This window comes from Pinus tabuliformis, chromosome 1_1, assembly GCF_031772625.1.
Source record: "Pinus tabuliformis cultivar Carrire ecotype Pingquan chromosome 1_1, CPIR1, whole genome shotgun sequence".
Taxonomy (NCBI): Eukaryota; Viridiplantae; Streptophyta; class Pinopsida; order Pinales; family Pinaceae; genus Pinus; species Pinus tabuliformis.
Genome location: NC_142297.1, coordinates 647926485 through 647941992, shown reverse-complemented (window position 1 = coordinate 647941992; position 15508 = coordinate 647926485). Strand labels below are relative to the sequence as shown.

Sequence of the window (15508 nt, the reverse complement as noted above, 5' to 3'; positions counted from 1 at the left end):
CATGGTGCAGCATGATGACGAAATGCAGCACAACGATAGGTGAAGGAGTCACCTTGGAGAATCAGTTGGAACAGTATGTCTTCAACTGATCTCATGTATCATCTTCGTAGAGATGATCTTCCATTGTACACGTACCATCTCTCTCTCTCTGCTGAACTATTGAAGAACATATAAGAAGAATTGATCAAGGGTTTCCCCACATTGGGGTTTGTCCCTAGCTAGTGCCACATCTTGTGTCCTCTTGTCTTGGCTTGTCTTCTGCGATTTATGTTTATGTTCTATCTGCAGTTTACTTTAATGCTGATGTGATTGCTAATCTGGAAAAGGTATTGAGTTAACTGTGAAAATTGAAATAAATTGCTCTAAGCATAGAACATACCTAAAATTAACACTTATGACCCAAAACCTATGGCATGTGCTTAGCAAACAATGTCGAGGGTAAATGCATAAGCACTATATTCCTCCTTTAACTGAATTTCTATTAAGATGATTTGGATAATATATGCAGATTTATAGTCCCAATCATAAGGACACCTAAAGTTCTATTAATGTTTATTATGTATATATAAAATCATCTTTTATAATGCTATTTAGTTTTAGATGTTTTCCTTGGGCAATTTTCTATGGCTATATAATCTATTTTTAAAATGTATGTATATGCACAAATTATTTTATTAAGCAAATAATGCATGGAAACTTCTAGAGATATCTGCTTTGGTTCTATTGAGGTAGATAAATCATAATACATGGCAATTTTCACAAATATCATCTTAAGACGAAAAATATGGATAACCCAATGTGTAACAACATTTCATATAAAACTTGGAAAGATACAGAACATAGAGTTCAGAAGGATACTTACAAAAATAGGTTTCGAATACAGAATAAATCACACCAAATTAACATTAGTTTGTAAGTTAACTTCTTAATACAAGATAATAATAATAATCAACATGCCTCCAATTACCTACAGTAATATTTATATAAATAGAGGCATGCCTCCAATTATCTATAGTAATATATATGTAAATAGAGGTAGATAGTGGTAGGTGCTGCATACATTCCCTTGTAATGACAAGTGGAGAGGGAAAATCTTGTTTTAAATATAATTAAAGCAGAAGGGAATGTGCTAACAAGAAAGTGACCTATTTCTATCTGATCGTAGCAAGACCATATAAAACATAGCATAGACCGGATGGCTCCCAGGTCGCATATGATTCTATCCATTCTCAACATAGTGTAGAGGCACCAAACACAACCTTACGACTCAAAGCCTATGGCATATCCCTGGAAAACTAACAAGAAAGTGACCTATTTCTATGTGATCGTAGCAAGACCACCATAAAACATAACATAAACCGGATGGCTCCCAAGTCGCATATTATTCTATCCATTCTCAACATAATGCAGAGGTACCAGACACAATCTTACACTTAAAGCCTATGTCATATACCTGGAAAACTATGTAGGGGTAAATGCATAGGCACTAACCTCCTTCCTTCTAATTGGATTTCTATTAATGTGATTTGGATAATATGCATTCATATGCAGATTTACATTTCCAATGATAATGACACCTAAAATCCTTTGGATGTTTGTTGTGCTTATATGTAACCATTTATTATAATTCTTGCCAGCCTTAGATTTTCTCCGAGGGCATTTTCCTATGGTTATATGATCTATTTTCAAATTGCATGCCTATGTACAAGTTAGTTATAACTTATATTAAGCAAATAGTACATGAAAATTTCCATAAATACCCACCTTAGTTCTAATACGGTAGATAATAATATGTTACCTGATCCGGCACTCCATGGTCTAGGATCCACGGATCTGATCCGGATCCGCCTAGATCCGTCCAAGAACCGGCAACGTGGCGGATCACTGTTGGCTGGAAACGCATCCCTGAATTTGGAAACGGATCCTGCAAAATCGGAAACAGTTCCTGTGATATTTCCGGATTTCAAATTTTTTGCAGCGTGGTTTTTAGTTTGTAGACTTCAGTTTTAGGTTTTTATTTGGCTTTATGTCAATCATTGTCTTTTTCACTGTTTGTCAGCACACATTGACATTTTTATAGCAACAGAGAAGGACAGCGAGACAACACCAGTTTTCATTGATAGCATAAATTTGTCTGCTGGCTGTGGCATTTGTTGAAAAGATAGCACCTGGAAAGATAGCGCCCAGATAGCGAGCATGAGCACACTATTCACCAGGCAGCATACTATAACGAGCATTAGCATTTGTCTGCCGCACACTATTCACCAGGCAGCGGTCGCTCTTCTTAGAGCGTTGAGCAACAGACTCAGGACTATTCACCAGGCAACGACTAATTGTTTTAATTTTCTGAGGACGATTCACCAGGCAACAATTCACAGTTTGATAATTTTTTAATGTTAAATTAAATTTTTTAATCGGGTCTGAACTCATTCATTTTTTAATTTTTTTCATGTTAAATAAACATTGAATAGTAAATTGTCTCCGCTTTGGGTCAGCAACAGACCTCTTGTTCCCCATGTCCAATCCACAGAATAGTAAATACTGGTGGTCGTGGTCCCGACTCCCAATGGCGTTAGTTAATTAAAAAATTTGCGTCTAAGTTTAACTCAGCGTCTAATTTTATCATTTTGATTTTTTTTTTTTTTTTTCTATTCTTTTGACTCTGTTTTTTTCTCAATGAGGGTTTTGGGCTGTCAAATGTTTTATCACATTTGACTCTGTTTTTATTCTCAATGAGGGTTTTGCGCTGTCGAATGTTTTAGTGCATTTAGTGACCAAAATTTGGGATCTTTTGAAAACAAAATAAAATCCATTAGAATTCTGAAACAATGAAGATTAGATATTAAAATAAAAAAAAAAAAAATATTATTATATTTTTTGTATGGGATCCAGTCACATAAATGAATGTGGCTATTTAAATTTTAAAAAATATCTAGCCACATTGCAATATAAATATGTGGCTTCTTTTATAAATATCTAGTCACATAAATTAATGTGGTTATTAAAATTTAAAAAATATTATTATATTTTTTGTACTTGACGTATTAAAATTTAAAAAATATTATTATATTTTTTGTACTTGACGTATCTTTGCCGTATCCGGATTTTCAAAAAACTAACGAATCCAGATCCGGATCTGTATCAGTATCCGGATCCGTATCCAAATCCTAGTAACTTAATAAATGACAAATTCCATGAATATCCACCTTTGTTCAGTAGACGCAGACAATACATGGCAACTTTTACAAACATCCACCTTAAAATGAAAGATGTGGATAACCAAATGTGTAACAATATTCATGCAAAAATACGAAGCTGATTTGTTTAAAATTTATTTCATGACTGTTCACAAATCCTAACTTCTGTTGGGTATAACTCCCAAAGTACAATGAATCAAATTCTGAAAATGGAACCAGTTATGTCTCGAGATTTCTCCTTAATATGGTCCAAGTTTCACTTTATGAAGCCTTACAAGAAAATAATTATCGCACAAATGCCAAAATGACCTGTTTGAGATTGAATTGTGGATGATACAGAAACCCTAACTTCCTTGGAGCATATCTCTGAAAATATAGCAAACCAAGATTTGTAACTTGGACTAGATAGATGTTCACCATGATTTTGCCTAACGTAGTCCAAGTTTCACGATCTGAAGCCTCATAGAAGAAAGAAAAAATTATAGCGTAAATACCAAATTGATCTGTTTGAGACAGAATTTAGGAGCATTCAGAAACCCCAACTTCCTTGGACCATATCTCTGAAAATATAACGGACCAAGATCTTAAACTTGAACCAGAGATTTCTTAAGATGTCTTCTCAATATTCTCCAGGTTTCACTTGGAAAGTTAAGGAACAAGAGAGTGACCCAACTAGAATTATTAAAAATGTTTAACAGAAGAATAAGACAGTGAATTGAAACAAAATTAGGTGAGGAATATAGCACATGGCACTCACATATATTATTAGATACTAAATATAGTGGGGAATATAATAAATGGAAACATAACACAAGTTAGATGATATAGACACGAACAGAATAAAACCCACAGATGCAAGTAGAAAGGATTGCCTTAATGTACATATATGTGAACTCTATATGGTATTGTAAGGACAAAATTGGTATAGGGTCTAGTTTAACCAAATCACCTACTGTTAAAATATACATATTTAAGTGAATTATCAAGTTTCACCAAATCATTTATGAATTATTTAGAATAATACAACACTAAAATAAAACTACAAATATAATAATACATAATGCAAGCCTAATAAAAATTTAGGAACAAAACTTAGCAGCCCTTGTTTTTGTTGTGATAACTAGTCTTTTCTTGGATAATCACAAGAGACGCATATCTTAACATTTTTCAAATATTCGAAACAGCCAACCTTCACATTCCAGGCAGGCCACCACCTCTTCGCACAAATGATGAACTTGAAACTTTCATTAAACAGTCAACATAGCGACATACAAAAGATGGCCAAACTTCCTCAACGAGCGCAACTTCCTAATGGCAGTCCTCTTCACGTAAGAATGACAAATTTATAAAAGCAACGATAATTCCTACTTTTCTTCTTTTAGGGCATCACGCCTCCCAATGAAGTGTAAAAGATTGAGGCATAAACTAAGCATAAAGCATTAAAGTTTCAAGGCAATATACTTTTGAAGTTAAAAATGGATTTCTTGAGCATAACTTAAATCTGTGATTAGCCATAAATGATAATTAAAGCCCAATTATGAAGACAACCATCTTGTACTAGTTTCACTAACTGTACTAGGTCACTACCCATATTTACTCACAACTAATTCAAGGATATTCTGTTGGCCTTCCTATACTGCCATCATGTAATCACACTAGTTTTTATTTATTTTTCATCGTACCAGTACCACTGACTTAAGCAAGTGGACCAAAACCTAAAGCAGTTACTTGTTCATATAATACATTTTCCTTTGTTTCCCAAGAGTTCCTGATCGGTACCAGTTATGGCATTGACAACGTAACAGTATGAGGAGGCAACATATATTATCATTGTTAGTAGTAATTTCCTACCACGTACGACCTAAAAACCATTGCATACTAGCAAAAGCGTTTTTTTAACACAACTAAAATCAGACACAAGTCTAAAAGCTTCAATTTTCCCTGAAGCCTTTTTATAAAAGATTGGTTCCTGACACAATAACAAAAAGCCCTCATTTTGGTTGCTGGTGCCCGTTTTTAAATTTTGACTTCTTGGCCGCAGAAAGATGACCGAAAAGCAGTCAATGTCAGTTAAGAATTCCACTGACCAGATAGAACTACAAATCAGTGTTAAAATAGTTGAGTTTTTGGTCAACATTCATTTCATGTGGGTTTGGGAATGATAAGCGTTCAAATTTTAACATTCATGTCACATGGTTTTGGGGATGATAAGAATTTCAAATTCTGTTGTAAGGAGTTTTGACGCTATCCATAAGATTATTATATATTTTTGGTTATTACCCCTTTTTTCTGCATCTCTTGTATCTGATTTGGTTCACCATATTGAACATATTGTACGAAAGTTGATTATAGTTTCGCTCAGACTACCTTGTATAGAAGGGATGGATTTCTTGTTAAGCTAACGTTTATGCATCTGCATGAAAATAGTTGGATATCGGTCATAAGTTTATTTTATCTGGATAAGTTCCCAATCTTGTAGTGTTTCTTATGTTTTGCAGAGAAGAATAAATGCACCAGCTGGAAATGATCCTGTTGCTTTAGATCTAAGCAGTATGGGAAAAGGCCAGGCATGGATCAATGGCGAAAACATTGGACGCTATTGGATTTCTTTTCGTTCTGTCCCAGGAAACTGCCCAGATACATGTGATTACCGAGGACGCTATAATAAACTCAAGTGTGAATCAAACTGTGGACATCCTTCTCAGAAACTGTAAGGGCTCCGATAAATGTTCTTGTCTGCATTAAGAACAATAACTAAAATTTAAATTTTTGACAAAGATACACTTCTGCTTTGAATTTATCAATTTACCTTTTCCCAAATGAAAAATCCAGAAACGATGGGACTGACTTTGGCATGCTGAATTGAACTTCTTCACATTATTTGCAGGTACCACGTCCCTCGATCATTATTGAAGCCCACTGGCAACCTGCTGGTGTTGTTTGAGGAGACAGGAGCTGACCCCTCAAAAATAGCTTTCGTGACAAGGTCGGTTAAAAGCATTTGCGCATCTGTCTCTGAAGCCGATCTTCCACCTCCTCATTTGTGGAAAAAGCTGGGAACAGTGCCATTAAATGCAAAGACGACGCTTCAACTTGAATGCCCCAAGGGTAAGAGGATTTCCTCCATCGAATTTGCAAGCTTTGGTAATCCTGAAGGAGAGTGTGGAAGTTTCAGAAAAGGAACCTGTCATTCAGCACATTCATGGGGGACTGCTGAAAAGGTAGATATTCCCTGTTGTTTCACTTAGCTCAAATAGATTTTTCTATTGTTTCACTTAGCTGAAGAAAATTGTCGTTACTTCGAGGAAAAACAAAGCTATTTTCTCATTTTCCTCTCTGTTTTCATTTACAACGCGGTCTGCCTATCGCTATTAGTATGCAAATCCTCGAGAAATCCAGATGCATGTTCAGCTTTTACAATATGGCAATTGTGGTTTACGGGATAGGAATTTCAAATCTGAAACACCGGGCCATTATGTGCCATTATGGTTTACAGGATAGGAATTTCAAATCTGAAACACCCTTCACACTGCAACTTTAATGCTAATTTTGATGACTGTATAAAATTTGCAGAGAAATATTTTGGCTATCGTTTACATTCCCCAGTCCTTTCATAAAAATGTTGCATGTCACCTTGTTTAATAATTTCCTTAAATTTTCCAGGTGTGCTTGGGACAGACTGCATGTTTTATGGATGTTTCATCAGAAACTTTTGGAGACGATCCATGTGTTGACACTACGAAGTCTCTAGCAGTTGAAGCAGTATGCAGCTGAATTTGATAAAAGCGCCTTACTGAGATTTTTTGTATCATATGGAAGCTGTGATGCCACTTACGAGTGCTGACTTCTTATGTCAGCATCCATATTTCGCGAGTGAATATGTTGTCTTAGCTCGGAGTGCAGTTGTTTCTATTATTTTATAAATTAATTACAGGGATATCACAAACAACAAATCCGCGGCAAATTTGTTGGGAGTGAAAGTTCATTAATTGATTATTTTGTTTTTTTAATAATATTCGATTGATTTATTTATTTATTTATATAAATATGATTAAATTAATAATATCGGTTTGTATTCCATATTTGTTTATTGCCGGTATAATTTCACATGTATATATAGTATTTAAATTTTTTAAAAATATTATGGAAATGTTTAAAATTATATATAATAGTCACAATACTATATATATATAATTTCAAAAAATATATATATATATTATTTAAATATTTACATGTTTAAAATTATAATTATAATTATAATTATATATATATATATATATATATTAAATTTAAATATTTAAAATTTATTTTTTAATGAGTTTTATAAGAATAAATATGAATAACAGTAATGTTGACAGCTTGTTTTTTCAATTTAATAGGAATGGTATCTAAAGTCAAAACCACAAGTGACATGTAAATATTTTTCACTCACTAGTAAAAAAATATTTTGGAAATAATAAACAATTATAAAGACATTACAAGTGTGTGACTATTGTTTCTCCTGTGTATTTTCTTCCTGGGATATCAATGTTCCTTTCACTCATAAATATTCTTTGTTACATGGGACTAGATATACCTATTGCCATAAGATCACATATGTTGTAACTACACATGTTTGAACTTTATTACAGCATGGGATTACTTCAATTTGTGATTCAATATATTGAAATATCAAATAAAATCCTCACTCCTTCCTAATGACTAGAATATATAGAAGGCAAAATGTTTATAATTAAAAAATTTAAATATATGAGCATGATGCAAACTCATCCAAAATACATGTATTGCAATTTTTGTCAAACATCAAGTTCTGATGCAAAGAGTCTGCCATAGAATTGTTGAAAGAGATGACTAACAAATAAAAACTTGAAGATGACCAAGAACAAATTTAAATATATGAGCATGATGCAAACTCATCCAAAATACATGTATTGCAATTTTTGTCAAACATCAAGTTCTGATGCAAAGAGCCTGCCATAGAATTGTTGAAAGAGATGACTAACAAATAAAAACTTGAAGATGACCAAGAACATTAGACAACCAATAGTGAAAGGATACATACCATTTTTTACTCAATTCATGTCTTCTATTCACATCTTGCAAATTCCTTTCCTAATTTTGGTGTTAGCAATTTTTAAAAGTATCTTTGAAACATTGTAAAAGTAGAAATAAATACCTACAATACTAGGGACATAGATCTATTTGTTTAATATTTTTAAGAAATATAGTCATTTATCTCTAACCATCCATTGAGATCTCAAAACACAGAAAATTATCTAAAGAGTTGCAATGCGATGCATTAAGTTATTCATATATATTTTGAAAATATAAATATTATAAACTATAAAATTGATCATTAATACCAATATTATGATAATCCTAGGACGTTGTAGCACAAATATCAATTATACAATGGAGAGGAAGCTGTTCGTGTCTTTGACCGTCTTGATGTTGAAATTTTTATTAAATAAAAAAGGTTGGAGTAAGAATGCATCTTATATGATTGTATGAGAATTGATTTATTTTGAGTAGAGGTGGTTTTTCAGTTTTTGAAAAGCAGTTTTGGTTTTGGTATGAAGGTTTAAAAATTATAATATTTTTTTTTAATGGTGAGTGTATAAATATTTTAGAATAAATTATAATTTTAAAATTAAATTAATGAGTATATTATTTATTTAAAACTATAAAATAATATTAATAGATTATTGTTTTAAAATATTTTTTAAAATAAGCGGAGTTATATAAATTGAAAATTTAGCTAACTTATTAAAGTACTATTATAATTGAATATTTAGAGAGATTTTGGAATGTATTTATACACTTTATATACACATTTTGATCGAATATTTGAATATAGAAGTTTTTCAAGGAAGGGACTATGAAGTTTTCTTTGTTCAATTACAATTGTGAAACTTGGAAAAATTAGTCAACTTGAACACATGTTGAAAGGTAATAAGAGGTTGACATGTGAGAGGAAGCCAATTATTTTAGTGTGTGGTCATTTATTTTTTATTTTTAAAATTTACAATAAATTTTTGATAAAATTAGTTACTATTTCTTTCTTAATAATAATAATAATAAATTAGGCATTTGTGCACCATATAACCTCACATTTCTGTGCACCATATGAAATCACATTTTATGACTAACCTCACATTTTAATGCCAAAAATATCATTATGGAACTCCACAATCCTGGATGATTACCCCAGGAATCTCATTATGGAACTCCACAATAATACCCCAGGAATCTCATTATGGAACTCCACAATAATTACCCCAGGAATCTCATTATGGAACTCCACAATGGCAGATGACTGGAACTTGCAAAGATTTTGTATATTGGTTAAAGCAAAATTTGTACATTATATTCTGAAAAAAAATAAAAATCAATTTTTATGTATGTGATAGACAATATTGATTTTTGGATGTTATTATTGACTTTTTCATCAGGCCAACCTTACTTTTTGTTGTAGATCTGATTTCAACTAATTTATTTACATTTTATGAATAAAGTCAATAATAGAAATTCATAATTTAATAATAATAATAATATTTTTAGGCCGATAATAATAAAATTAATATTTTTAGTTAGGTTGATAGGTCTTTCTTTTAAATCAGTTCATCTCATTTTCTTCTACATGTTTCTTTTGAATCAATTCATCTCAATTTTTCTTCTACCTTTTTAGTCTACATGTTTCTTTTGAATCAATTCATCTCATATTTTCTTCTACCTTTTTAGTTACTCCACAAATGCATATGTAGAATGCTATGCACTATGATAGAACCTATGGCAACTAATTGTGGTACATTAAGCAAATATCTCTTTAAGCAAACAATATCATCCAAAAACTACTATTGAAGCAACCAATATACAACAATAATAGGATTCTTCTAATTTGTCATCCTCTAGGCCGAGTTCAACTTGATGTAGAGTAATTATACATTGTCTTGATTTACAAGAATTATAGATAATTTCCTAAATGAGATAATCACCAATAATAGAAAATATAAATGAGAATAAGAATACAACACACATTTTGAATGCCACCATATCAGACATCTACAAAAAAAAAATTAATAACCCAAAATGACGCAAAAGTAATATTTACCTACGGTTTCCTCTTAGTAGAAATTGCCCATTCTACAAAATCAATATTTATTCATAATGATTTTAAATCTTTCATTGATAAAATAAGTGATAAATTATATCTCAATCAACTTTCATCATCTTAATATTTTAATTATTATTTTTATTGTGTATTACCAACTTAACACAAATACAACAATTATTATTTCAAAACAAAGTACAAATTTTCCAATTCAACAATTCCAATTTAACAATCTTATCGGCCTCTCTTTGCACCTTTTGGGGCGATTGCTAGTTATATAGTTTTCTCTAATTAGTTTTTCTAACTCATTGAAGCACTACAATTTGAGATTCTAATAAAAAATGATAATTTTAAGTTGACATACCTTGTAAAGGCCCAATTTGAAGGCCTTAATGTTGGTCGACTTGCACCCATTACAACTTTGTTCATTCTGAGGTTTTATTGATTAAACGTTTATATGATGTAGTTTTATATGCCATTTTCAAGTTATTATTGATCCACTAAAATTTGATTAAGAGAAAGTTATGGTTGAATTATCATAACTGATTATTTTTGCCCTATTTCATCGAAGTGAGCTTCTATGGTCTATCACTCTACACCTATAGCTCTACAAGATGTGAAATTTAGATTGCAAGACCTGGGTTTGTCCTCTTTCCAATGACATCAATCTTACTTCAATTTGACTTTTCAATCTCCAAATGAGTTTTTTGGTTGAACGTATGCTTTAAGGTTTTGAGACTAGGAAAAATAACTTACTTTTACAATTTGTATCATTGAAATTATAGTGAGTCAAAAACTATTATTTTAACAAAGATATTTCAATGTTTCTTCCTTACAAATCCATAATTCCCTTGTCAATTGAATAAATTAGGAAAAATTAAAGTGGAAATGTTACAATGGCTCATTTCAAAGAGAAAACAAAAAATCATTTGTTTTAAGACAAAATGATATGGTTTATTGAACCCAAAAAGCATACGAACAAAAAGAATAAATAATGTCACACTTTCACAATGATAAAAGTAAATAAATGGCAATGCCCTTGAGGGTTAGCTTCTTTTACAATTTACATTTACAAACATTTATTGATGATTCCTAAAACTAAATCTATATAGGAAACAAAAAGTATAATTATAAATAATATGCTTACTAATTACTGTTAGTCATAACAATAACAATGTAATGATACAAAATGTAGGCCTTTTATATATATTACAAGGAATGAAGGTGTTATGCAACAATGTCAAGTAGAGACAAGGTCAATTTACAACCAAGATGGAATTTTTAACTTGGAAAAGCCACATATAGAAGAGGGGCTTGTCATTGAGGTGGGATCAAAGGGTCATGTAGGCAGACGCACACATAAATCAAGCATGCATTAAGCGTAATGTTTCTATCACAAAAGATGTTACATGTTGGAATAGAGACTAATATTAATAGCAACAAAGTCATAGTAGTAGAAGAATCACACGTGAAAGTGACATAGGAGTTAAGAGTTGTAGACTCATGGCATAGAAGAAAAATGTATAAGGGGACTAATATAATAAGCTAGAGTCTCAAGATAGGAATATATCCATAGAACGTCATGATCATCCATAAAGGGTAAAGATATGATGTAGTTGCAGGTGGTAACAATAGTGCATATGTTGTAGGAGAGGCTGAAAAAGGGCTCTCAGGTCACAAAATAATTGTGCACAATGAGGTCATGAAATGAAAAGCAACAAATGTAGAGGAATCTATTTTTGCAAAAGTGTTGACTTGGGTCCTAGAGGGATAGGAATTGGTTATTGTTAGGAGACATGAATTCCAAGAGCTTGCAACTTTAGGTACATAACTTGAGATTGGGATATAACAGTAAGACTGTCTAATTGTAGACTTGAGAAAAGAAGCTTGAAACCAAAGTACGTATTTATTTATTTTTGTATGTATTTATTTTTTAAGTGGACCTATCGTATGATAGAAAATAGGTGTATACAAAGCTGAAAAGAATAGTGAAAGGGCATATACAATGGATTTGTATGTCCTCTTCTTTAGCTATACTAAAGCAAAAAGAAAGTGAGAGTACGTTATTTGTCATGGGAGTTTCCCTTCCTTCATTCTCGCTCCTTTTATTATGTGTACTTTCCTGCATCTTGGCATTATCCTGGGAGTCATTAAAATGAACATAATTGGGTTAATTTATCACTTTCTTAGGACCTTCAATGGATTTGTTGCTACATGCAATGATTATCTGATTGAGCCTCTTGGGATGATCTTCATTTGATGTGCTTGAGAGACCATTTTTCTTGGGTGCCTCACAACTTTCATAATAACTAAGTTGTTTTAATGAGGGAAGACCTTTGCATGCTAAGAATGTGATCTAAAGATTTAGTCCCTTTGTGAAGCTTTGATTTAGGTGCTCCAATTCTTCTTTCAAGAGGACGACTTCTTCCTCTAGTTTTTCACAAATTTGCTCCTTCTCATTTAGTTGTTTTGATAAAATCTCCTTCACCCTTTTAGCTTCTTCTAGTTCAACTTTGATTGCAAGAATAGTGTCTTCATTTGGATTTTTGTCTTGAAGCTGTTGCATTAGTTGACCTTCTCTCTTTTTGAGGATCTTTATTTCCTTCAATGCACTTCTAAGTTCTCCTTCATAATATATTTCTGCTTTAGGTTCTTTTGTTTCAGTGATGAATAATATTTCACCCCTTTTGTCATTGGTCATGCTTTCATTGTTTTCATTGTCACTGTCATTTTGAGTATACATTCTTCTTCTTATTAGCTTGGATCTTCTTTTTATGCTTAGACTTGAATCTTGACTCATCTTCACTATCATTCATTTTAGCATAAGGACATTTGGAACCATAATGACCTATCCTACCACATTCAAACCACTTGAAAGGGAGCTTATATTTGAACTTTCCAGTTCCGCTTTTTAACTTTTGAACAAACTTGGATTCTTCTTCATCAAAGTTACACTATGCTTGATCTTCATGCCTTTTCTCTTTGGCTTGTAATGTTTCTTCTTTCCCATTGTTCTACTCGGTTATGCTCACCCCCATGCGCACTGCCTCAACATGAGAGGTTGGGGTCTCTCCTCAGGCTGTGGGGTCAACTAGAATCCTCTATAATGGTACGTAGCCCATACTTGAAATGGTTTGGTACCACCTCTCCCATTATTCTCATAAACACTGGAATGTTGGACAATTCAACTGCCACATCAAAGGTTTAGGCAATTTAATTTAGGTAGATAGGAAACTTCACAAATCCCCTTTACAAATTTCCTTAATTAAGCTTCCTCTTAGACATCGGGATCCCTGTTAGCTTCCCTCTTCTCCAAATTTAGTAACCTATATATATATATATATATATACACGTTAAATAGAGTCTAACAATATATCCATATTGGCCATCCCACATTATTAATCTTAATTACATTTACAAAATCTTAGGACTAAAAAGAGATGTTACAACCAATCCTTCTAGTTCAAAGATAACATTTCTCATTCCTAACTAATAAGAGAGGCATCTCTTCTAGTTCAGACTTAACCCTTTTCAATCTTGACACATAAGAAATACTAACATTTCAAAATCAACTCCTTTGGGTCTCAAAAATGGTCAAGAGATGAATGGTAGCATCGACCTTTCAATGGGACAAAGGATCAAATCAATTGAATAATATGTTTAGTGTTGGTTAACCTTCTAATGAGGATAAAGGGATAATTGAATATTGTGTTTAAGGTTAATATTTCAACTAAGGTCAAATGTACAATTTTATATAAATTGGAGTTTATGAAAATTATATTTTTTGAAAAATCATAGTAATTTGTGATATTTTAGATTAGTAAAGTAATATCCTTTGTATCACCTATGCAATTGGGGGTAGTATTTGGTTTGATGTATATGATTAAAACTATATGTTATTTGAAAGCACATGATCCCAATAGAGGTAACCTCAATGATGAACACAAGAGAGATTCACTTTATTGTGCCAACTAATACGGTTGAATGTAACATCCCTGGTTAAAAAATCCATGTAAATATAAAAATATAAGACCACGGTCATGGGACACGTATTCCAAGCTAAATGGTGGGAAAAACATCCTAGTAGGGTGTCACTTCAGTTTATTTCGACTGGGGAAATTGGTAAAGGCAATGGAAAATGCTTTGGAAAGGTATGAGACATTTATTGGCATTTTATTTATGAAAATAAAGAAAATTAAGAGAAAATGAAGGTGAAAGGTCATAGGTTGCATGTGAGGAGGAAAATGAAGGAAAATAATGGAAAATGAAGAAAATGGAGGCCTCATGGATAAAAAGGCTTCTGAGGATCAGTTGGAAAGGTTTTGCTCAAGCTTGGTCAGTGTAACCTTTTGTCAGTTTAGTTTTGGAGCTCTCTCATTATTCTCTCTCTCACACACTTTTGGACACTTTCCTGGAGCATTCTAGCTTTGGAGCAAGGAAGAGCAGGATCAAGCAGCTTCAACAGAATACTTGTAGGTAACATATTGCACGTGTGATTTCCTAGCTGGTTTTGACATGCATGGGTTTGCATGTTGGTATTTGGATCTCTGGTTATTCGTGGCATGGTCTTGTCGGGTTATGACAATGGTTTTCAGCCTTGCCTTGCCCTTTTCTGGATGGCCATGGTGTGATGGGATTGTTTCTCACTTTTGAGATTTGGAATTACCGGATGGTTTCAGAATCTGGGGTGGAGGTGTTCTTAGGGAAATTCCCAAAGACCTGGGAATCCCTTAACCGGTTTTGGCGGGATAGACAGTAAATCCTGAGGGTGGAGTCTTGGTTTAGGGCCTAGTGATCGGTGTGGATTGTGGTAAACCCTAAGAGACAAGGAGACATAAAATTCCTCAATGATAGTGATGGGGTCTGGAGGCATTCCAAGCTCAGTTTGGTTTTGTGATCTAGGTGTCAATTTTGGTGAGGTCACGGTTTGGTGAGGGTGGAGGTGGTTCAACCTCTGGATTCCCTTAGTTGTTTTTTATTGGTTTATCCATGAGATCCCACATTCATGCTTGGAAAATGGCACTAGGGTGACTGGCTAAAAGCAAGATTTGGTTCAGTCATGTCTATGATTAGGTGGTACATGGAAGTCCCAAACCTGGTTGGCTCTTGTCTATGTTTAAAATATGAGTTCTCTTACTTTTGTACTTATTATTATGTGGCCTTAATGGTTGTTATATCAATGTTATTTACATGGTTTAAT

The 15508-nt window shown here is 32.8% G+C and overlaps 1 protein-coding gene across 1 annotated transcript in view; it reads left to right on the top strand.

Annotated features, from left to right (window-relative positions):
- LOC149215042 (beta-galactosidase 8-like) overlaps positions 1–6997 on the top strand; it is a 94568-nt gene extending 87571 nt beyond the window's left edge. Inside the window, exons 16-18 of the mRNA XM_089392499.1 lie at positions 5696–5907; positions 6085–6418; positions 6861–6997. Coding sequence (XP_089248625.1) covers positions 5696–5907; positions 6085–6418; positions 6861–6971 — 657 coding nt within the window. The 3' untranslated portion in view covers positions 6972–6997. The remainder of the gene's footprint in view (positions 1–5695; positions 5908–6084; positions 6419–6860) is intronic.
- The last annotated feature ends 8511 nt before the right edge of the window (positions 6998–15508 follow it).